General features: G+C 41.1%; 1 protein-coding gene and 1 non-coding gene across 2 annotated transcripts in view; one reads left to right on the top strand and one right to left on the bottom strand.

Moving 5' to 3' along the window:
• The window catches only part of LOC111245063 (uncharacterized), a 104118-nt gene that overhangs the window by 40078 nt on the left and 38343 nt on the right, over positions 1-25697 (bottom strand). Inside the window, exon 2 of the mRNA XM_022792860.2 lies at positions 4557-4766. Coding sequence (XP_022648595.1) covers positions 4557-4766 — 210 coding nt within the window. The remainder of the gene's footprint in view (positions 1-4556; positions 4767-25697) is intronic.
• Positions 11578-11650, top strand: TRNAV-CAC (transfer RNA valine (anticodon CAC)). The gene has a single exon. It is a non-coding gene; the product is annotated as a tRNA-Val (tRNA).

The following is a 25697-nucleotide window of genomic DNA, read 5'->3' as shown; positions in this document are numbered from 1 at the left end:
GAGCTCAGGAAAGAGCACCGCTAAAAGCACGCACGTAACGGCACCGCTTGCTGATCCGGCAAAAAAAAGTGTCCTTGGCCAACCCTTTTCTACACAGCTGATTCCCGGACGCATGAGAGTCTGACTCTTGAGTTTGCCTATTGTAGACGCCAGCGAGCAAAGCAACGCATAAAAAAGCAAGCCTCCTCTTAGGACCTTAAGTCTGGAACAAGGATGGACAAGACGCAAGGGTTAACGGGCATTTGCCTAAGGGCCATATTTAAAATGGAGAGTAAACAATCACGAAAGCAGTGGTTAAGTTATATTTGTCTGCTGTACTCGTCTCCTAAAGACAAACAAAACGAAATAAAGAAAGGAGGGGAGAGAGAGGGGGGAGAGAGAGAAATATAACGCATCTCATCGGTGGAGAAAGAAAGGTAAGGCGGGATACCTTTTATTTTTCGTCTACTCTTCACGGCGGCGGCGGCGGCGTCTCGTCTACGCGTCTACATGTGCTTCGTCCCCCCCCCCCCCTCCCCCTGTTTCTTTGGCGGCGGCCTCATCATCATCGGTGTCCTTGGCACACAATAGATGCTGTCAACTTCTGTCTATTCTTCACATTCTAACTGCGCTTAGAGTCTAAAGATGGGGGAAACGAAGCTAAGGGAACGAAAGATCGAGAGAAGCCGAAGCGCTTAGCCTGCATCCCCCATATGACCTTTTCCAAAAGCTACGAAAATAAGCTGCCAAAGGGGTCATAGTGTTCGAGTCTTCTGTAAACTTGTATATTTCTGCATGGTTTCGGGTGGTCTGCCTGGTTCCTTATGTCCCTCCCGTCCACCTGTTGTGGAGTACTAGCACATAGTCAGAGCTAACAATTCTAGCTGCCCGGATGGCGAAATTTCTAAAAAACTCTATAGTCTATACTATTGTCCAAACAACCCTTCCTGTAAGATTCTTCTCGGCATTGTGCAGCAGTGCTGTCTTATTCGTACTTCGAGACAACTTTCGTCTTTTGTTAACTAGAAAAGACTGATCCGTTTTCTGCCGCTTTCAGCTCACTTCTCTCTGTAGGTATCTACTGCCGTTAGGATAGCCATAATGGACTCTTCATATCGCTTTGCTCTGTAACTTGTTTTGAGCATCTTCGTAGCCAATCTCAGTGAGATACCGCAAAGCGGTGAGCGACGTGCGTCAGTGAGGGCCTAGAAGGCGAAAAATAGGTCAAACATTGGAAGACCATACTGTTACGGAGGTATCAGACAAAAGAAAAACAGGCAAAAACGAACGACTGTGTCGTCCCAAACGATGCAACCTGTGGGTGAGAAGGTGGTGATGATCACAGCTGTTGAGTAGCAGACATAGCGATATGGACATAGCATAATCCCAAAGGCATCTTGGCTTTGCCTCGCTTACACTGCGTATGACTCGGCACCTTACGCACCTTACAAATTAGTTTAGACATGAGGTTATGTCCCGCTTCAGAGGGTCATCGCCATATTCTGCAGCCTACACGAACGCCAAAAAGGATGACAAGGATAACGTGGAATAGAAAAATATCCATCTCTCTGCCACAAAAGTGCGAGAGTTCAAAACACGGCATTAGAATCAATCAATTTTCAGGTAAGGGCAAACATTTGAAAGGTAATAAAAGGTCTCTCTAAAAGGATATGTTCATCAATTAATCATGAATCGAACATCCGTGAAGGCCATACCGCTTTAATGGACATCTTTCATTCTCAACAACTATATAACCGTTGAGTGATGAGAAAAAAAAGCAGGCTTGAATAGACAGTTTTCTATTTAGTTAATCTTTGTCACGTCCATCCTTGGAGAATAATTATATAGTTGTTCATTGAGTTTAAATGAATGTTATGCAGTATCGTAGAGCGCCCTTGCTAGACGACGCGTCGTAAGCCCCCTAAGGAAGCTGGACAGAAACATATGAAGAAAACAGATCTTGAAATTATATCTGTAATATTTAAAGTTCTGAAGGAATATTTGTTCTAATGTAGTTCGTTAGTATAATAGATCAAGTTATCTAGCACTAACTTATCCTGCCAAAAGGTTAAATGCAAATTAGCTTTTAGTTCGTTTGTGTTTACTGAAGCAGCATCTTGAAACTTCACAAACTATTACTTAAACTGCTCTATGTGGACAAAAAGTCACAGCTAAATTTTATTGAGTCGTTCTTTTCCCGAACCTCATTTATTTCATCATCATTTCGAGTATTTATTTTACAACAGTTATTTCCTGCACTACAAGGCACCTACTGCAAGCACAAAAGGTGAGAAAATCTGTTATAGATAGAATAATATATCAGGTGGCTCGTGATAGTTGCCCACTCCGCCATTGTGTCCGTTGCCCATTATTATATAGTTCGTACTTTGGAAGCGGACAGCAGTCAGTACTGTCAGCAGAAATAACAGCAAGATCAGTAAAGAGAACACCGTCATTTATCATAAAAAAAATATCGGCCCCAGTCCACCAGCAGCAGTCGATATCTAAATGGGTGCAACGCACGATTATAACTAGCGATCGCGTGCCCACTGTTCCATTGTCACCAAGAGGGGTAGCATATAATAGTGTGAATGTACATAACAATACGAACTCATATCCCGTTTCGGTGAAGTTGAAGGAATGGCCAGCGTGGTATGCAGAATAGATATGTAGAATGTGTGACGACGGCAGATCGTCAGACATCATTAGTCATAACATCATTTCTCTCGGCTCCCACGACAACGTCTTTGTCTCGCAAAGGCACTAGGACAAGTAACTCACGCCGCTCAAGTCATGCTCAGATCTGATTTAGATCACCATCTCGATCTCAGGATGCCGCTCACTTAACAGTGATTGTACTCAGGTCAAGAAATCACAGATCAACGAACTGCCGTGAAGATCTCGACAGTTCCTGAGCCTGCGTGAAATGCAGGGCAAGGATTTAAAACGTTCGATACAATAGAGAACCGGGCATCTAACATCTAAAGATGGAACTCAGTACAGGGACATCAATGAAAATGCTCATAAATATAGCTTGCTCTAACATAATAGCATTTTCTAACCTGCGGCTGTCGCAACAAGCTTTGATCGAACATAAAGTTATACCATGATATAGAAACACTATCGCGGGACAGTTTCATATTGGAGTAACTTGTTACAAATAAAATACGTGGTAGTCGCAAAGTAGTTGCTTGCTTCGTTCTATCGAGCTGAAGGGATTACAAGCGCGTTGTTCTAACTTTCGTCTACGTGTATCTGCTACAAGAGCTCATACGTCTCTATGATACAACAATAGAGCAATTCTTTGTCTAAAATTCATTTTTAATGGTGAGTCATATTTGTCGTTAACGCGCACACATGGGCGAACAATAGCATTGAAAGGGACGCTAGTTTCACTATCTTCGAGTCTCGCTTCCTCGTTACTTTCCAACGGGCCATAAATTTTGCTAGATACGACAACATCAGCAACTCAAACAGATTTCCCCTTACGCTGAAGAGGTCAGTCCTCTACGAACACGATCATGTAGTCATGTGTCATTCGTAGAATGCCATCATTTTCTGTACGGAAGAAACTTTTATCTAGATTTGTTTTTTGGATAGAAACATCCTAGTGTATGGTTGAAAGTCCTGTTACCGTGGTTATACATGACCGCGTGCTAACACCAAATGTCGTCTCCATGTGCTCCATTTCCTACATTTACATTCTATGTGCGTGTGACAAATCGAAATGTGCGTAAAAAAAGAACCCATTTTAGTGCTGTTAGATACTCAGAAGATGTTTTATGATTACTGTGTTATCATACACATTGTAAACTATGCAATCTTCGCCTACAAGTAACCCAACGCGTATTCAAGCGTATTATTCCTATTGTACGAGAGAAGATTGTATAACCGGCTTTCGAAGAACTGTTTTCCTGATTCCTCCAATCGTAGCCCAGCTATCTATCTCTTTTTTAGCCCATTACGTCTCGTTAATAGCCTTGTCGGCGATTTATAATACAGCCGTAGCGATCGATCAGGCACACTGTTACGGCACCGGAACGTTTCGAGGCAAGATATCTAAAATCGTCCCTAGCGTCGTTACTAATACGTTTCCACGCGTAGAACAGAAACATCTTCTCTGCCGCTCTACGAAGACTGCGTCATTTCAAAACATTGTGGACCCTCTCTCCCTCGTTGTCCTTTAACATAGTTCTTCGGATTGTAGGAGTCGATCCTTTGGAAGGTTATTATTTACCCAGATGGCTACAGGCAACAATTTTCGAACTTATTCTAATCGGTACTTATTAACTAGTTCAGCTTAAACGAAAGCTATGTCAAATGTTTCTAATAAATAATTTAACGAATATGGCTATGCCTCGTGTGTGAAATTTCGCACGTACTATTTATATTGTACTCTAATAATTACTGCAAATAAAAATATGACCTCGCCTAAAGCTATCTGTGGCCAACAGCATAGACAAGTCATAGACTAGGTTCATTCAGCATGTGTTTTCTGTTGGAGCAATGTTAATTTGTAATATTGGCGCCGCCCAAGCGATCACGTATTTTAACCCAATATATAAATGTGTAGGTACCTTTCGGTCCGGCTGGTCCAGAGTTACCGGGCAATCCCACAGACCCTGGGAGACCGTCGTGACCCGGTTTCCCCGGGGGCCCCTGAGGTCCGGACTCGCCTTTCTCGCCTTTGATGGCTACAACCTCCATGTAGCCTAGACCTCCGCCTTGTTGCAAGCGGGTTGCCCCTACCGAGCGCTTGCGGTTTTGAAGAATAACATGTGCATCGCCTGGAAACAATCAGAAAGTTCAATGGAAACTGAAAATTAATACAACTGTTCGGTTTGATGATTAGATGACACTGGGGCAAGCAATTAAACACAGTCACCGTGTGTGAAACGGAGAGCTGTTTGAGAACAGGCTTAAAACAACGGTACCTTTTCCATTAAGTACACCGTATACTGTGCCATATCTGTCAGTTATACACCTATAATCATACCCTATAGTTTAAAGTTGATGCATGTTGGACGGCTCCATCTATGCAATATTATGCGATCACCAAACACGAAGTAAAATCGCTACTTCCAATAAGCGTTTTCGAATAAATATTCCATTGATTAATAGCACGACTTAGTTTGTATCGACGCCCAGCCGGAAACGCAACTCTCTATAGTTTTTATAATAAAAAAATATGATTTTTCCAAATTTTGTAACAAAACTTTATTAGATATATATATAATTTAAACTTTTCCGCAAAACTGGCTTGTGAAAACTCATCATCGCTTGATTCGTCCAGCGGTACAAAAGCGATGATAGAGTCGTGTTTTATGCTACTGTTTCATAATGTCATCTGTATGGAGTAATATTGAATAGCCTCTCACAATGAATAAACGCAATTTTATAGGAGAACCACAGAAGAACAATGCGTTATTTGCTAGAAAAACAGGACAACAAAATGTGTGATTTCCCCCTCTCTTCCTCTCACTATTACTACACTTATTAGCGAAATTTTTTGAATTTGCCTATTTATCTTTGTTTTTATCTCACTGGCCGGCATAAAATAGAAACGTTTTACACTGCTACACATCACGATTGAATCGACGTGTTGAATTCGTGTGTTATTAGTTACGATCGTTGGCTGGACTGAACGGTTAGGCTGAAACAGCAATAAACAGCATATTAAAACTAACAGTTACTATAATTGTTATTGTTGTTATTATTGTAACTGGTATCACTATTGCTAGAGTGTTTTAGGTTTCTAGAATTGGTTGATGAAGACGATGCCGCACCAACGATCAGGACCGAGATTTACAAAACGCGATAAACAACTATTGACAGTTAATTAATGATCGTAGATAATCGATACGATTATATGTGAGCAAGAAGGAGAGTCGCTGAAATTATCGAACGAAACAGTAAATAAAAGCACGGTCGTGAAGCGTTCGGGGTAGGAATACAAACGTAGAAATACTCTGTCTGTTGTCCTTGAAGATGGCTGTAAAAATTTTTTTCATTTTCCCGTAAAGTATCTTCAGGCAACCGCGGACGAAACAATCAGATAATGAAAACTTTGTACATACAACTATATATCTATGGTCTAATGGAACCCACTCGTCGCCGAAAAAAAATACCTGCCAAAGTATAATCGATAACATCTTCTATCGATAGACAATGACGAATTAGATTTATGATAAAATATTCAGCTCGGAAACTGTGCTGAAATAAGAATAAGGGGAAATCTATGTGTCCACTAAAGCCTGAAAGCTATGCGTCAATTTTTTTCGTCCTTCCTGTGTGCGCTCAACCCGGGTCTGCCATAATGAGATTGCAATAATTAGCGGTCTGTTCATCTTTTGAGATATGCAAAATCACAAGCCAGTTCTGGACCAATAACGTACGTACATGCACTGACAGACCGTAGTGTCCTTCTCTAGAAAACAAGAAATTTATAAAGACGTTAGTACGGCCGTAATGATTAGAACATTATGTATATCTGTATCCATTAACTTGTAAAAACGAAGTCATTCGCGGAGACTAGTAATATATCGGCTAGTGACTAGCCCTTTCATACCGTAATCGCGTCCTGTTAGCACTGGTTCTCGTTTAGATCTCACCCATAGCCATACATTGTAGAAAATTTCAAGATAGAAACACCATCCGTCAATGGCAACATAGTATGCCACCATTATCAGAGGTGGCATGCCCTAATGCCACTAACGGCAAACAGATTCTATGTTTCTAGCGTAACGGTTAGCCAAGAATGTCCGGCTTTTGTCATGATAATGTTTCTCGTAGCGATTGAATCGGCTCATCGGCGTAAACTATGCAGGCTTTCACTTATCGAGACGAAATGTTTTTACGTTCGAGATGGTTTTAATTTATAAAAGTTATGATAAGTTGTCGCGTCTGTGCAAGTAGACTTAGAATAGTATAAAAATAATACCACTGGGGCATTAGCAATTTATCATTTGTTTTATCACATTTTTGTTACAGCAGCATTTGTTTATAGGCCTTTGAGCGCTAAACGGTTACGACCATAACAAAAAAAAAAGTTACCATATCATCATACGAGTAGTTTTATCATTTACGTTAGCCTGTACGATCTTTATTTCCGACAAAATACTTAATAAAAATTTATTTCCTCCCCCTCAATTTAATTAAGCACGCTGAATTGATCTAGGCATTTTCCCCATTACTATTTTTAGTTACTTTTTGGAGCGACGATGACGATTTTTTGTACGAATACGTCTGTGCATTTTGTCAAAGATTACGCTAACGTTACCTAACAAGAAATACTCATCATTCGAAACCGTTAAAAATTCAGTGGCGCGTCTGTATGCCAAGTACAACGTCTTATCTCTGCTCTTAGACTGTCTGTCTAGTCGGAATCCATTTAGCTAACGTACGAAAAATCTTTTGTAGAAATATTAAAAACGATACAAGAAGTCTAGGGGTAGTTATAAGGAGTGAAAGGGCAATTATAAGGGTACAAAACGCCAGCAAGACTACAGAGGACAATATGTATGCATACGAAATGGATCATAACGAGCTTTCGTTAGATAATACATAACTGCACTGCAATGTCAAACTACTGCAGAAGATTGGATAGCTGACTCTATTAAGCCGCTGCTGATGTATAACAATTTGGCAAGCGACTACGCTATATCAATCTACTCGATTGGCGTCGGTGCTAGTCACACTTAATTCCATTGTGACATCCATTAATTGAGACAAATCGTCTGAGATGGATGGGTGTGCTTGATCATCGGCTCCTCCATCTCGACCCGTGCCTCCCGCACAATCCGAACGAGCGGGAACTTCTTTGCCGTTTATCTTTCCCGAGTATCCTCTAGAGTGCGCTACCTTCCTTCATCTTTTCACTGAAGTGCTGTACAGCGACTGTTCCGGCTGCTTCTTCCGCCAGCGTCAGCCGCGTTGACTGCAGCTCCCTTAGGCGACAGCAGCTGTACCACTCCGCCCAACAAACTAGATCCCTTTTTCCCCTTCATTTTGTCATCTGTTCGACAAGACGTATGGCAAAATATCCTCCGGCCAACTGGTACAAATCAAGTTACCTTTCCACTACTATTATTACGACAACTAGTTTTTCAGTGTCATTCCCGTTCCGACACCCCGAAAGCCAATTGCTGCGATACGGCCAGGCACGCACAACCACATCGTTTTCACTGGCATGATGCTACTGCTGTTCGCCGTATTTCATCTACTTCTATTCTCCATGTCTCCTCATTGTAGGTCTCGCTTTTTCCAATAATGTCGATTCTCATCGACGAGCATGGCTTCTTCGTATAGCGCGTGTTGCTCAGTAGTCAGCCTTTCGGCGTCCTGGTAACGGCCGTGCAGTTCCTACCCTAGTTAGCCGAGGCGAAAGGAAGAGAGATGAAGGGATTCCCGCGCTCGTTCATCAGCCTTTTGGTTTCGGTAGCGGGAGGTTGATCACCCCTTCCATTTGTTGGTGTCGGACACCCTCCTACTCAATAGAGTGATCTTTACATTTCGCTCTCAGCACGACTCAGGGTACAACAGCGTATACAGATAGAACGGGTCTCAGATTCATCTATTGTCAACTCGCGATCAGCAGTAACAAACCAGCATAAACGAGAATCCACTGCTCGGCTGTTAGCACGGTCCCGGCTTTAACAGGTTTCTTTTTTCTTGACTTTCCCTTTAGGTCATCTTGCCTAGATCAATACTGACGTTTCCTTTGAATGAAGCAGAACTAGCAATCGACGCGTCAGGCCATTTGATTTGTACAGAGATCGAAACGCTTCGCTGGTGCTGTGAATGCCATCGTTAATGTATGCCTTGCTGGTTAGGGTTCTCAAACAAGCGATAAGCTGCTTGTCTGCCTGCGGCGAGAACTCCCACACCAATTACGACTTCCTCTCTCGCGCATTTATCTACGATCTATACGAATGGTTATATCTGCTTGTTTAGCAGTGAGCGTGGAAGCGTGCGTCGTCCTCACGTTTAGGGGTAAAGAGTTTAGGGCTATGCGATGTTACAGGCCGCCCACTTATTCCCTGACCAAAAACACAGTATGGCCGCGATAGCTATAAAGGCTGGCTATCTTTGCTATGCACAGACACACAGCCAGGACGACGTAGTAACGGTAATAGTGTGCTGTTAAGAGAAAACAAATACTAGTTGCTTGCGCCAACGGGAGCTGTAAGTGGCTAAAAGCTAAAACAACAAGGTCACTTACGTAGAATAATACTCCTAAAGTTATGGCACCGTGGCTTTGGAAATCTGTTGATTAGCAATGTACTATAATGGAAATTGGTATTTTGTGTTGACTAGAAGGAGCAGCGAAGCTTTAAAACGCCAAAACTACTGTTGAGTAAATATTCGTAAAGAAACAGGGCTTGGTATCGGGTAGCTCTAAATAACACAGGCCAAGCCTAGGCCCTAGAGTGAATTCCGATTCTCTGTTTATAAACAACGGCAAAAAGGTATATAGTTCACCCGTGAGGCGTATAGCGGTGCCAATGGCCATACTTCTTGGCTCAAAGATATTTTCGATGCGATATTTTGCCTTCGAATCCATCTTGTATTGTGTTATTATTGAATTGCTACTAACATATAAGAATTGGCTTATAATAGAATTAAATAGTTGTGTGTTCCCCTATTAAACGACACACGTGCTTACGGTGTTCTTTTTTTTTTCATCTTACATGGTAACAAAAACGCCAATAGATTTATTTGTTTCGCTAAATAGCTCTAACGTTAAGTGTTCTTCGTGTATGAAATTAGCTATAGAATTGACTATTCTAATATTGGAAAACTGTTTTGACGCAGCCGGTTAAATGCGGTACGCGGCACCTTTCAAGTTTCTAAGGGTCTTGACAGTCTATTTCTTCCAACTTAACGAGAGAGGCAAGACAAGTGAATAGCTCAGTACTTCTTTACGGAGTTTATATCTAGGAATTGATCAATGTATGCTTATTTATCAGCTGATCTGATCGGGGTCCAAAACTGATCGGCACTTCTGCCCAAATCCAACAAATGTTGTAAGTTTCATCACGACGCAGAGCCAACTCCATTCAATTAATCGATCTGATATTCGAATGAAGCTGTTCGTCGAAGGCCAACCTTTAAGTGGAACCTGGAAAAGATATCGGCATGCTCTTGTTATGCTATGATAGAATCTCCGAATAATGGATCAAGGTCAAAAATAGTAGAAACTAAAAGTTTCAGCTCAAGCGACAGCCAGCGACGAACGGCCGGACGGTGTTGTTAATATTAATGAGAAAGAAGAGCCCCGAATGTAGCGTGAAGGCGAGGTAAACCAATAAGAAGGCGACGACCACAACGAAGTCGAAGATTATGTCATACAGGGAAGACCGCTATAGTCGGAGAAGTGGTAGCCATAGCAATGACAGGTTGAATTGAAATTTACTGGCCATAAGCTGCTAATCGTACTTTACTAACGTTGATTTTAGCACTCTAGTCTAGGCGGGTAATAACAACTTTAAATAGGTACAGCCTCTGTTTATAGTTCACGTACGCCTATTTATCTAAAATACCTAGGTTAAGGAGCGACGCATACAGCTGTAGGCAATCATTTTTCTCTTCGTTGTTCCTACTTATAAAGAAAACGATTTATTCACGCATAAGTTTTTTTCGATTATCTGTTTATATGAATGTCAAGTTCGCTTATTGCACACAGATGTGCCTATGAAGCACATATCTTGTATTACGTTAAAAATATCAAAGGGTGCCCAAGAGATGCCGCAAGCAGCTACATCGCAACATTAAGCGAACATAAATCAGTGAATCCGCATGTAAGCTGGATAAACGAGATAGCTGTCTTATCTAGCAAACTAATGCACTCTTGAATTACAATACGACGTCATATATTTTCTCATACTTTGTTTGAAAAAAAAGTTCATAGAAAGGCTGAATATAAACAAAGATTCCATTTAAAAGATGTATCTTATTCTAATTGAACCTAATTATAAGAACCGTGCTTGCTATCTTCACCTAACCAATGCATGCATTTGTGTTTTTTTCTGTATATGAATCTTCCTATGTATCAGGACATATGGTGCCTCCCACTTGTGTGGCTGTTCGTGTCCATATAAAATTGAAAAAAAACATCATAACTCAGTGGATTTTAAAAAAATCTTAGTGTGTCCTTCTTTATGGCTTTGAGTAACATCTCTACATCGTATAATGGTTTTCTTTGCTTCTCAAAATTACCTTAGGTACGCGAGAGGTTGGCCAAAAATTAATATTGAAGATGTGTTACCGTACTTCAGATTTAAATTCTAGAAAATATACTAGACACTGGCTCACTATCGAACAGGCTAATCAAAAGGCCCTTTCGAAGTCCTTTGCTCTATGGATTCGTTCACTCGACTGGTAAACGTACGTCTGCAGACGCTCATACAGAATGACACAGCTCGGCCACAGTCTGCCTCGAATTTCAGCGCGTATTTCGGAACACCTCGTAAGTAGTGCAAAAGATGATGTTAATATATTATAGCTATCTACATGCCATTGCTAACGGCCCTCACATTAATCAGACGTCTTTGCATGCATTAGCCTTGACATCCGCATTCGTCGTACTTCTAACCGTTGGTTTCCGTGGTGTAGTGGTTATCACGTGTGCCTCACACGCGCAAGGTCCCCGGTTCGATCCCGGGCGGAAACAATTGAATTATTTTTCATTTGCCTCAGAGATGCAGCGCTGTTCGCTTCATCTACCTCCAGGAACTGCCAGCGCCACCAAAACGGATACTTCCAAATGTTTAATACAGGTGCATCCCTGCATAACGATGGCAACGAACAAATGGAAGTCGCCTTGAGACCCGCGATCTTAAATTACAACGTTTTGATTTTCGTTTGCTAGCGTAACTAGCAGACAGATTTTTTGACAGATTAGTTTCTATATGAGGATCCCTACGAAGAAAGGCCTGTATGCCCTTGAAGGTTCAAATAAAGATAGAAATAAAGATTGCTTTTCTAGGACCATTAGAATGTATCCCATATACGCTGTGCTTATTGTCGTATATATACCGTATACATGTATGCCGAGAAAATTCAGCGGATGCATTTGGTACAAAATGTACAAAAACAATATAATATAAGTTCCCTTGCTTGGAAACCCCTCCGAACAAGCACTGCCCCTTGGCCATCCAGCAAACTGTTATTTTCCATATATATATATATGGAAAACAGCAGTATATATATACGAAGGTTGTTGCTTTTTACAACTGAATTTCTTGCAGTTTGAACTGTGACGATCTGTTTCAGCGACGAACAACGAACTGCCACGCTGGCTATAGGTTCAATTGGCAAATACGTTTTTTACGGTGATAAATTATTTTATTCTATTCACGATATCGTCACTATTCTTACGTTTTCGTAAACGTTATTTATCTGTGCTAATGTTCGATGGTGTCCACGGATTTTCCTTTTGTTAGGCTTTGAAAAGTTTAATTCTGTAATTCATTCGGCAATATATCATATACGCACATATTACCTCTTAAAAAACTGCCGTGTCCTTTCGATTCAAAACAGCTCAGTCATGGTACTTTCGAAAGTTATTATTCACCAATGAAGAAAATTAAAATTAAGTAACATAAATTAAATAACGGAAATGTTAAAAGGAAGCGCACCAATCTTAGTGAATGTCAACTACAACTATCCGAAGAGTAACTGGCTGCCTCACACGTGAAACCAGCCTTCCTTCACCGAGATGCGCAGGAATGAACGTAAATCATCCCCCTGGTAAAAGTTTTCTGCACTATTTTATTATCCTACAGAGATAACAGACAGCGTTAAGATATTTGGAGGAAGAATCGCAGTTTACAATACCTGTTGATTAACAATAGTGGCCTGCTCAGGCAAATAGCGTTTCCTTAAAATAAAATGGTCACTTGATTACTTTGTATCTTATGATTTATTGACAAGGAAATCAAACGATATTCAATTAAGACGATTCAACCTTGTGGACAGTGTTTGTATACAATAAGGAACAATGATTGGGCACAATTCACTGCATTGCTGATCTACTATAAAATCGTACGCTATAGTTTTTTTGTTTGTATATCCACGGCAATAAATGACGACAAGACATTACTTCAAAGGCAGGTGGGTGGCTTAATGAAATGATCCGCGCTGATCATTATTCTCGTTCGTTTTCTTGTCATGTGGGGGAGTAAACGTTGTTTTTTTGTATATCTTTACTAGCCGCTGTGAAAACGATCTTCGACAAATAAACCGTTAACGATATGATTTTGCCTCTTTTGGCCGAAAAGTAGACGAAGGTTTCCCGTTTGAGCTTTCATATGAAAACAGTTGATTCGAGTTACGGGAAAAAAGGGATTAGGTTCATGTTTAGCATAATATTCCGTGTGATAACGGAACGTCCTTTAAAATCAAATTAACTATAATACTAAAGAGACTTCCACGTTGCTAGATTATATGGTCAAATCATATGGCGTTATAAGCTCCTATGGATTTTTTTTTCCGTAGAGAGTTTGCGTGCACACAAAAATATCGTTCAATTTGCGCCTGGTCACTCTCACGTAATCTGGTTTCTCTATAGGAAAAACGGAAGTCGCTATCTCTTAGAAGACTGATCAAACGGCAAACAATAACGATGTCAAAGTTCTCGTAATGGAAATGTGTGGAGGGAGAAAATTCAACTCGAACCTCCTAATTAGAAACAATTCATGCTGATTCTGCATAGGACGGTTGGCCCCATAATTTTCAGCAAGCCATTGTGTGTAAAACGATCAATAAGAAAGAAACACTCAGCGTTGTGTCGCTGATTGCATAGTTTCAACACGGACAAGTGGGGCATTGCCTATGCTCCAGTAAGCAGTTCTACTCTACAGGACTCACCACTATTACAGTCATTGTATATTTTATCTACAAGTACAAAATTGCATCTGTCTTGCCAGTATAGGCATTTATAACGAACTCATGATTTTGAACTAATGCTCTGAACCTCTCGGACCAAACGTATACAAATATACAGAGTGACTCAACTGTTTTTCGGAACTAATCCAATTTTAACAGGTTAGCCTGAGCACGTACGGATGTAAATGACCATATTAAATAATAAACTGTTTGGTCGAAACGTTGCGCTGCCGTCAGCAGCCATCCAATCGTTCATGAGCTGATAGAAGGTAACAATAAAAGTGTCACAAATCCACTACTGTAACTATGATAGAACTATAAAGATACGATTGTGTTGAGTCACGATGAAATAAGTACTCCCCCTTCCAAAAAGAGGTCGGTCCTGCAGTGAATGTTTTTCTAACCCCATTTTCTCTCGACCAAAGCCCGAGGTGTTACCCTAAAACGTGGCTAAGCTGGCAAAAACGTGGCTAAGCTGGCAAAAACGTGGCTAAATCTTCTCCCCTTATTCCTAGTGAAAATTATTCGAGGGAATTCGTCGAATTGTTCGCAGTTGTCTAACGCAAAAAACTACCGCCGAGCTGGGAAAAGACAGAGACTGAGGTAGATCTGGATAATGGCGCGGCAATGTCAGCTGCTGAGAGAGCGTAGTCGCTTTTGTTCTCCAATGATTTATCGAAGCTACGCTCGGTGGCAGTGTATTGCGTAAATGTGAAATTGTGAAGGTGGAGCTCTATGAAAACGCGGAACAGCAATGGCAGCATGCAAGTTAAGCCCAACTCGGAAACACGAAGGTCATTGCGACGCTCGTCTTAGACCGCCGCGAAGATCATTTAGTTGGTCTTGTTACGTCCGCTAAGCGTGTCTCTGCGCATTGAGCCACGATAGAATGGGCACGAAATGGAGGCCGCGTTTTGAGAACGACCGTGCAAAAATAGGAAGATACCCTGCCCGCAACACCCTGGGAACTATTAAGGACAAAATCACCGACCGAAAAGCCACTTGAAGGGGTAGCGCGTGTTTCAGTGGTTTCAAAAGGACATTCAAATAGTAGAAGAGAAAACAAGAAATATATTAAACAATTTTTTAATTTAAGCCGCAAGCATTTCATATGATGATGATGCTATAAAAGGACTAGTCAAATGTAAAGAGTTGATACAATGACTGTGTGACAGTCAAAAAGACTGAAACATCTAACAGTAAATACAGATTACTTTGTTTTGATTTGTTATCAAATACAAGTATCTCCTTGCGAGCCTGCTGTTATCATCCCTGAACAGGTTCAGAAACCGCGAATAAATAATGCGCTTCGACCAAGGTTCAACTACCTTGCCGTTATGGGCTAAAAGGATTTTCCCCGGGAAAATGTCTACCGACCACTCTGCAACATCTCTAGCAGGAATTAGTTTTATGCTAAAGCATATAAAAGAAAAAAAAAACTATTTTCCCATAGACCCTCATACATAATTTATGTTTGATCAGTTATGGCAGCAAGGGTCGCGAACTGATGACATGAAGGTCCTCCTCACGCTTTAACTGGTACGCACAACTTGGGTATATTTGTGTGCAATGGTTGCATGCGGAACTTTTCAAACAGCGCCAACAGGGACAACGAAGTAATATTAGTTGTAGCTGAACGGTTTCGTTCAACTTTAACTTGGCTCTAGCCGAAAAGGCTTACCTTTCTTTAGGTTTAATAGGAAATAGTCGTACGGCTAGGTAGTGCGGAACATAGAACATATGTTGGAGTGAACTAACTGAACCAGGATTTTTACCTATATTATTTTATTATTTATTATACCATATTTTACTATAGCTACCACAAGACTGTTAGCTACCACATTGGGCACGTACAGGATTTAATTCATGAAATTCGAAAAGAATAACCCCAATGTGGAAAAAACTTCCAGTCAGTTACATCCTGAGGATGAACAGATTAAACCATTTGGTGAAGCCATTAGTTAAGTCTGTGGAACATTTCCCTGAGAGACCTCCCGAGGCAGATTTATCAGATATCGCTCAGACATCTGTCATACGCTTGTACTTGATATTTTCTATGCCTCAGTTTTATAATAACACAGTGCACATCCGTCGATTCATCTCATCTCCCGCATGTCGCCCATAGTATCCATATTGAAATAGAATAGGAGCCGTTATAAGGAACAGATTGTTACACTGTCTACTCAAAATAGATAAAGTATAAAATAATAATAATAAATCAATTTTTTTTCAGTAATTTGATTTAAGGTCTAGCTTACTTGAGATAGCTAAGCTTCTCAGACACGTTTAATAGTAGTTCCGCGTTGGGCCAAACTATCCAATACCATTTAATCACTCTTCTATTTTTTAGACCGAAAGCATTCTCTAGATAGTGATTGTGATCACGGACAGCTAGAACGATGAGTATGTATAGGCCCAACCTACCTAACCGATAATTATATTGTGTAGTTAGGTATACTAGGTACGCGGCCGTTGCTGGAGGAGTCTCAAGGCAACGTGCACATTCTAAAAAGTAATGGTCCTTGTTCTTAGATTTTTGTTCCGTTTTTCCGGGCAGGAAAAAGACGTTCCGTCTTATCGTATGCTTCTTCCCCGCAAACACTGAATATTGTCCACTGTGTAATGATCTTTTGCTGCTAATGACTTCTATGACGACTTACTGTACATACATTACGAGCGTATGTAGCTTGTGGTTGTTATAGGCGGAGATACCAACCAATGAAGTTTCTTATGGCTGTGTTAATGCTTTTGGTGCCGCTCCGTATATAGCGCATACAATAATTGTGTGTATGTGTGTATCATGTTATATCTCTTCTGAATACACAATATTTCCCTTGGGGGCTTGGGGTGGCAACGGCTTGCACTACACTCTGCTGAAATGAAAGTCACGCTAACAATAACGCGAAACGAGTAGGGATACGACCGATGCCTTCTATTATGGCTGGTTGGAGGGCAAGCTCACTGAATACTACTTTCTGTCTGTTATATATATATATATATATATATACATGGCGTGGATGTATTACGGCATACTGATATGAAATTGAGTGACCTCAAAGGGTCGACTCTCCCATGTCCCCAGAAGAATATGTCTTATTGAAGAATTATCTGGCTTATGATTGAGTGTTACCTATTCGACGCTGTTCCTTGTAGCTGATTGATAGAGGTCACAGAATTGTAATAAATAATTGTGCATTTAAAACTAGTCATACAGCAATGAAGCCATCTTTATCGAAATGATCTGGGATCGAATAGAGGAACGTCAATCTACCCAGAGTAAAGTCATGGTTAAACTCTACCGATAGAATAAGGAGGACTTTTTTATGAACACACCATTTAGCTTGTATAGCTCGTGGGTGTTAGGGTAATATTCGTTGGTGATAAATTTGTGCAGACGGAAAGTATATGGACTTGTGTAGCTCTTCTCAAGGCAACATTCGCACCCCGATTGGCTTAGCTTAAAGCAAGTACTTCGCCTATATATTATTTTCATGGTTAAACTGAGCCACATTACTAAGATATATCGTGTTCTGTCCTTTCTGTCTCATTGTATACTGTTCAAGTAGATGGTAGAATCTTTTGTACGTTTTTTGTATTTCCTGTGCTTTTGTGATTAAAGGTAGGGCCCAAAATAAGTGAAGTTTATCCGGCATGAGATTGTTATGTGCATGAATAATGGTACGAAAGAGGTCACAAGAGCAAGTATTTGTATTTGGCTTTCGTGAGAAAGTGATGTCTTCTGTCCGCTGACATCGCTTCTGTTTGGGTCGAATTTGTATGGTTCAATGATTACGGTGCAAGGGGGAAGACATAAAACTACCCGACTCAGCCTATAAAAGCTAATGAAATTGTTTTGCGAAGGGGTGCAGCGAATTGGCTTTGAAAAAAACATACAATGCTGAGTGATTTGTTTGATCGCCGACTAGAAACATGGTTGTGAAGTAAGTTGTGCCAGTTGGCTATACAGATACACTGACATATCTAACCGTAGATCCTAATTTTTTTAGATGTAGTGATTATCGCGTTTGTCCATAACGCATCTGGTATCGTCGCTGGTGTCTGTGGCTATCGAATACAAACTGCCTTCTACCATTTCTCACTCACAACAATGTCGTTATCAGTATTATCGGCGCACTGCAATATGGTGTTTTGCACCTGAGCATCGCTCTAGACGTACATTTTCCAGCATGTTAATATCACTTATTTTTTGCTAAAACTACCGTCCCGGTTTTTCTTCGTTTTCGGGATGCATCGTGTTCATATGTCTTACAGAAGTTTGCCAATTGGATAACCCAAGCGATGATACGTTGCCCAGATGAAAGCTGTGCACTGCACGAGAGCTATTCGACGACTCGCGCGTGCCACCGAAAAAGCGGTCCAATCGGCATCGACCGACATCGACGCTTTACGATCAGGCCGTAGTTACTCATTCAGGCCGTTTCAAGACCACAGTGCAGAAGTATACAGTCGGGAACAGGACACCAGCTACTACAGCGGTTGCTGAAAAAGCTGCTCGAAGAAGCTATTTCTCACAACCACAGCCAATCAACAACTACAGTATCACTATAAAAACATGCGCTTTTTTGTGAGTTACAATCAACATGCGAAATACTGCGGATTCACGCTGCTCTGTCCAGTGATTGCTAGAGTGGTCTGACAAAGCACTCCATTTTATCGTCGCTCCTTGGATTGCGACTTTGAAGCCAAGAAAAGAAAAAAAGCAAACCAGTATCCAAATACATATAGTCTTTCATCTCTTTTCACTGTCGTCATCACCGCCATTGCGTCTCCTATAGGCTTTCAATAACGCTGAAACAAGCGAAGAAAAAAGAGACAGGCAGGGATGAAGGGGGAAATGTAAGTACTCAGTTGAACAGAACAACGTTAAAACACTGCTGATTGGATCGCTGATGTCTTGGTACTTGTTTGGTCTTAAGAGGAAAAGTGCTTCATTCAATTTATGCAGGTACGCGTGCAGTGAGCGTAGCTAATAGGTGTTTGTTAGGATCTTGAAGGCCGTTACCGATGCCGTTCCACGTGTCGCTCGGAAGGCTCAAGATGAAAATCAACCCGTATTACTGCTAATACTATATATTTACTAGTACTAAGCAATGCGGGAAACAGAGTGATTGGTTAATGCACAGAGAATACGAGAAGTTTGACCTGATACTGCGGCCTTATCGATTGCCGCTTTATAGAGCTCTGTGCGTACAATCGAATTCTGTTAAATGCAGAAGATGAATCCTACGCTTCGGCTGCAACGGATCCGCCTTCTGCGCTATCGTTTCACAAACAAAAGACACAACCTTGAATAGTGATGACCTTCATACATACCTTCTCGTAAAAGCGGTTCGCTAGGTGCTAAATACAGGGAATAGGCACACAAGGACCGCATTGAGGAACGGCCACTTGCTGTAACATTTAACAGCGTTTCCCAACCTAAAAACCCTCAGCGTTACCAATAAGTAGTTGTCATCTGGTATCCCATTACAATGCGCGGTTGCGTCGTAAACGACTATCAACCCTCCATCTAGAATAGGCTTTGGTATTGTTGTGTAGCATTAGGCCAAAAACCTGTTAAAGGAAAAACATCAGTTCGAGCAATTTAATAGAACATATTAATATATTTTTGTAAGAACTTCTTTGCCATGCCTTTCAACGCCGATGTCCCTTTCGTCGGCAAAAATGCTTATGCCATAGCCATATGCTAATGTCTGATATATATATATATATATATATATATATATATATATATATATATATATATAGGAAGTGAAGTTATATTTGCTTTGACCAAAAATAAAATGCAAACCAAGCTAATATGACAAATTATTTGACATACGGATAATCGATAAACTTTATTTACTTACACAACGTTAGGTTTGGTCCTGGTCAGAGCTCAGATAATACGGCCACGTACGTCGTAATCTGACTTCGTCCGAGCAGTTGACCGAATTATTCAATTAGTTTCTCTCGTGTGACAGATATATCACTATGGGGCTAGGAATAACGTGACGCGCACGATTAACGTCAAACTATCTCGTTAGTAATGAAATGTTGTAAAAATGGCACTTTTTCCTTTTTAATAAAAACCGTTCCATTGGGGTCAGTGATCAGAACGATTAAGCTGCTCATTTCAATCTAGCGATGATCATTAGGAACCAAACACAAACGATGATACGACAGCTGAGATAAACCTGATCTTGCGTCAAGCTCACGATCAACAACTCACATTGACTTGACGGCTGACAATAAATTATCGCCGGGCCCGCCTTTCCCCTTTCTGCCATAGAATGCTTTTACATCTGGCCAATTTCTTTTTACTTCGGAGCGATACGAAATTTGGATACGTTCCTGCAGAGCCAACATCCGATGACATAGCGAGATTGGGACGGAGCCACGCAGGACATCTTGAATAAGTCAAGACACAACTTATCACCCTGTCATGGCCGTCGCATCTATTATCTTTGTTTATCCATGCGCCCATGCTATGTTCACATGGTGGAAACTGTCGAGAAGCGCCTGCCATAGGAATAAGGCGTGCTGTTGTTAAAAGTTCAGAACAATTCGACTGCGCAAAATTGGATTCACGCACGCCTTCTTAAATCAACGCGTTTCATCCTGCCGAGGATTCGACAATATACGACCATCATACTTGATGACGTTTAGTCCTACTGTAGAGGTCCATATTATTCTGACTTCATAGACCTCGTTTGCTTCGACTATTGCACCCTCGATGCGGCCGATATCGGCAGCCGTATGTCAGATGACGAGCTGATCACGAACTAATGGCAGTGGCGTGTTTTAATTCTGATTAATAAGAGCGAGATAATACTAACTGAGTCGACTTGTCCTATTACTTAATAGTAGCAAATATATATACACATATATCGAAGAGATAATGAGTTGAAAGATATTTCTGTATATCTCAGCATCACTGTATAGCTAGAATGGACTACCCTCAAAATTCAACGCACATAAAAACTATACGTCAATAATGTCAGACTCAACGCTGTTTGTCATCTTTAAAAAAAGTTACCTCAAAGAACCGATTGTTAATTATGTTAATTTGTACACAGTGTCGCCTTTGCCGAAGATTCAAAATCTTTGCATATTATTCATACGAACAAAAACTTAGCGTAGCTTCATAAAAACCATTGTTAGTTCGTAATCTACCAAATGCGTTGGAAGTGACTCGCGTAAGGCTGGAAATAGTGCGTCAATTCAACCCGTTCCAGTGCAATGGGTTTATATATTACATACAGATGTGGACGCATGAAAGGAACCCGACGCCTTTCATCATCGAGGGAGCAGGTCATAACGCGACGACCAGAAGAAATTATATTATTTAGCATCAGCCAACAGGCTGCCGTCAGGTCTCACAGCCTCAATCCCAACGGCCCCACGCCCCTTTAAAGTAAACCACACTTCAAAGCCGCGTTCAGCGCATACATCAACCAAACAGAAAAAGAAACAGAGCCACCTACCACCCAACTTTGTTAGCTTGAGTAACTTGCGTTGCTGCCAGTGCTTGCGAAGCAACAGTATAGCTTGCGAGCGTTCACAGGCCTAAGGAGCAGTTTTTTGTCGGCAGTCCCTCTAGGACATTTCTACTGTAGCCGTCAGCTTGGAAGCATCACTCGACTAACTGCGGACTGAGCGGAAGTTGGGGAAGCTAGCTCTGGAAGGTTTCTTAGTTCCTATATTTTATAATAATAATAAATATATGTTATATTTTGATGTTCGCTTCCCGTTGCGTCTTGCTTGCATGTACGCACGTTTTCCACCCGTAGAATTCATCGTAGCTTCTGTTAACTGTAGACAACCATTTTCAACCGCTATGGCGTACATTCGACGGGAACAGTGATGAAGAACTACGTTGTATGCACTTCAGTGCAGTGCTACATTCCGCCTCATCAGAATAGAACTAGAGAGAGCTCGCCAAAACGGACTTTGTTATAGGTGAAAACGTAGTGTATGTGATCATCGCAGGCTATCCTTTATTTGATTGATCAGCTGTCGCTGCTTATGTTAATACTTATTTTTGCTTGATATTTGATGGTCGGCATTAGAGAGGACGATGGGATTAACTGCAAAAAGCCTGTAGTTCCATCTCTGCCCATACGAAACTGATTCTTGATAGCCACCCGTTCTAGCATACGATATAGCCAAGATGCCCTTGCCCGGCTCGTGCTAATCTATCACTGACGCATATTTATACACGATCTGTGACGGCGACACTTTTCGTGCGCGAAATCATTGTCAGCTGTACTGTCGTTAAGCTACGGCCAATATCGAATGTTGTACGTAGTCATGCAAGTATTTCTAAAAACATATGGATCCTTCCGGAGTACGATGCGAACGTTCCTGTCTGAAGGCCGAACACAGAGTTTAGGACTTCCTGATAAAATCATTACCAGATTTATATATTTTTCGCGTGCTTATTAGAGCCCACGTACAATAATAACAGCTTGATATAACTAGCAGATCTCACACAAATGATGATATACCGGTGTATCAAAGAAGGCATTACAAATAATAACTACTTTACCCTATCAATTAGCACATTAGTATACAGACGATTCCGTGTGTGATTGTTCCAAATCGTTTAAATTATCAAAGCAGTTAGCCGCGGACTTTCGTTTGGCCTGCGTGAATATCGGCCGATCCCCTTCCCTAATATGCTGTATTACGTAGGTTGACCTCTGACTTGTATAATAATAGATTGATGCTAAAAATGTTTAAATATATAGGCCAGCCCACACTATTGATTAACTTGACGATTACAGGGGCCTATATATTTGATTGTCAACTTTTACTTACGAAGAGTAACTTACTCGCTATTGCAGCTTTGTAGTTCCAATTCAATGCACAAGCCTATTTCCCATGGCGCAATGAGAATCATTTTGAATATATAATACAACTTTATAATAATAATTGTAATTATGTTGGTTAACTGTAGCTACGTGATTTTCGACCATTTGAAGTAGTTCGACCCCAAACCCCTCGATTGTCAGCCAGTGCGTCAGTCAAAATATGCTTCAGGTCACGATTTACTGGCTTGGTGGTCCTATATTCCTACCCTGCGGACCTCGATTCCGTTACGCTGTGCTGATGCCCCGCAGAATATCTTCAAATGAAGCATCCAAGAGAAACAGAATTCACATAACTATAATTCCTGCTTTTAATAATGAATCTCCTTACATTGTGAGGAAAATGTTTACGTTAAATAAACATGGAGGAAAGATAGCACAACTCCACAGGAGAAAGGGTAATTCGAAATGGTGGTTGCTCGATTCATCCGATTGGATGGTCGATGCTGATCGACCCAAAATGCTAAATGTATGCAGAACTATAAATTTCGTTTTCAACTATCGAAGCAGAAGACACATAGAAGGTCGGCGGTTGGATGGTTTGTCTGCCTGCCTGCCTGCCTGCCTGCCCGTACGTTGATCTATTAGGCTAATTTGTATTAAAATTTTTATTGTTAAGCGGAGAAATGTTTTTCGCCCGAAGCTCGTTCGACAATTCATTGGAAATCGTTCTCTACCTTCTAAATTCGTGGACGTGCTTGAGTTGCCGCAGTAGCTGGTAATAATTACTTTTTCATATATATATATATATTATAAACGTACTTGGTGACCCGCTGTGTGTGCATTTTTCTATGCATGGAGTTATGGAACCAGCCACCTTCCACTCTTGAAGGTTTAATGCCACCCAATGAAGTCAACTCAAAGGGAACAATTGATAATTGTGTCGGTATTCTAAATACCTGCTAGAACCCTGGAAAGCAAGTACAAACAAACATTCTGTTGGCCCTAACCGATAAAACATTCACGAATTAAGATGGTGTTACTTCATTTGACAGACTATTACTACTAAATATTATCTATATACACATCAATAAATAAGGTAGTACACGAAGAATTTGTTGTAAACGGATTACGGGTAAGAATATTTACACCCTGTTCAAGAAACCTGTTCAACCTTAGGATTGCCTTATAAAACTCGATCGGCTCGAAGCGAAGGTGGACGTATAACGCAAATACTTTTTCCCAGTAATGATGTGATGTTCAATTAAAATCTATTTATATCAATCCCAGAGAGCGCTTCCGCAGCTAGACCTAAAAACGGTTTTGGGTGGTTATTTGCTTTTATGCAAACGCATAAGCGTGACGGCAATCCATTGCTAGAATGTATATTTTAGTATATTAGAGAACTATGTAGCTCACTAGTGGGACCATGTTCGAACCAGCTCGAATTCGTTAAACATGCATAGCTGACAGCTCTCCTGGATTTGGGACATTGGCTTCGGCATCAGCTGGCCACCAATCGTGAGCTTTGTGGTGCACTGCGTAGCAACCCCCTTCATCTCTCAGTAAATTTATACTAGGCAAGCATCAAATATACATCTGCCAGCGGTAGTCATCGTTGCCAAGGGTCACTTTTGTGGAATATTAGAGGCTTTCTACTTGTGCCTTGATCTATTTCCCTTCTGCTCTTCATCCCACATAGGATTTGGCTTCCATCACATATGGAACTATAGAGGCCGGCAAAGGGAGACTCCTTGAAGACACCTGCTGTAACCGTGCAATACAAGCTGCGTATTTGAAATACTCGAAAATGCACTGGTACTCTGAAAACTCGTTTCGTAAATTTCCACTGCTATTTTTTGAGTACTCTAGGCAGACGAGAGCCTTTTGATGGATAACCTTCGATCACTCTCGAAGAAGCAGATTCAGCAAATTAACTTTTTAACATACTAATACATAAGATTTTGGCCTGACTACGGCTGTCCGGGTGCTTGCAACGCCTATCCCGTCGATGTGACGTCTGAAATTACTTACACAATAATCTAAAGTTAACTTTCACCTTAGAAGTTATGCGAGCGTATAATTGATTTCCCAAGCAATGAGACACCTGTCTTGATTCTAACATATCGGACACACTACATACTGATTCTTTACAACGCTCTGTCACTATATGTGCACCTATCATCTTTTAAAGGCGTATTTATGGTTAACCGGCCATTTGTTTCGTCTTATTTCAACAAGCAGATATTTCAGTAAACGACAAAAAAGAGTCGTTGCGTTATTATTCTTCCCGGGGCTATAAGTTAATATGATTGGCCATTATTCGATAAATCTCGACCTCAATCCGAAGAAATCGTAACTCACAACGCGTTAATATGATTGAGCGTTGGGTTCTGAATTGAAAAAGTAAAGGATTTGAGACTGCCTCACGATCCGTCACTACTCGTTGAAGCAGACCAAACCTGGTCTCCCAACCAAAGGACATAATAGACGTGGCGTAGGTAGGAATATTTTTGGGGAGGATAGATCGCGAACGTACGTCATATAGCCAGTGAATGCGTCCGGTTCAGATTAACTATCCGATGAAGTTCTATATCCGACTTTGTTGCTGCTCAACGTTATAAAGGGCGCTAACTTCCCGCGCCTTGAACATTCGGATTTTGCCAGACTGTCTTCCGAAGTTTCTAGTCTTTTAACGCGCAAGGCCTTTGCCGTCCTGTACTGCGTAAGTTCAAGTGACCATAGCAGGAGGAAAGGCAATTCGCAATGGGATGGAGCCGCAGTGTTAGGCGATCTCTTGCGTAGTTTTCTTCGCGTCTTCTGTCGGGTTCAGATGCTCTCTAAGTGTCCTTCATTTCTCTTTAGGTGTAAAAGGCTGTTATTGATATTATGAGTGTCTATCCAAGCATTCACTCGTCCTGCTAATCGAGGTGTCGTGGCCTATTCTGCCTTGCCTCGAATGAGAGTGATGTCTAAGGTCATCACATTTTCGCTGCAAGAGTCCAGTAGAGACCGCAA

The sequence above is a fragment of the Varroa destructor genome, unplaced genomic scaffold, assembly GCF_002443255.2.
Source record: "Varroa destructor unplaced genomic scaffold, Vdes_3.0 BEIS01000002.1, whole genome shotgun sequence".
Taxonomy (NCBI): Eukaryota; Metazoa; Arthropoda; class Arachnida; order Mesostigmata; family Varroidae; genus Varroa; species Varroa destructor.
This window is presented reverse-complemented; position numbering and strand designations above follow the sequence as displayed.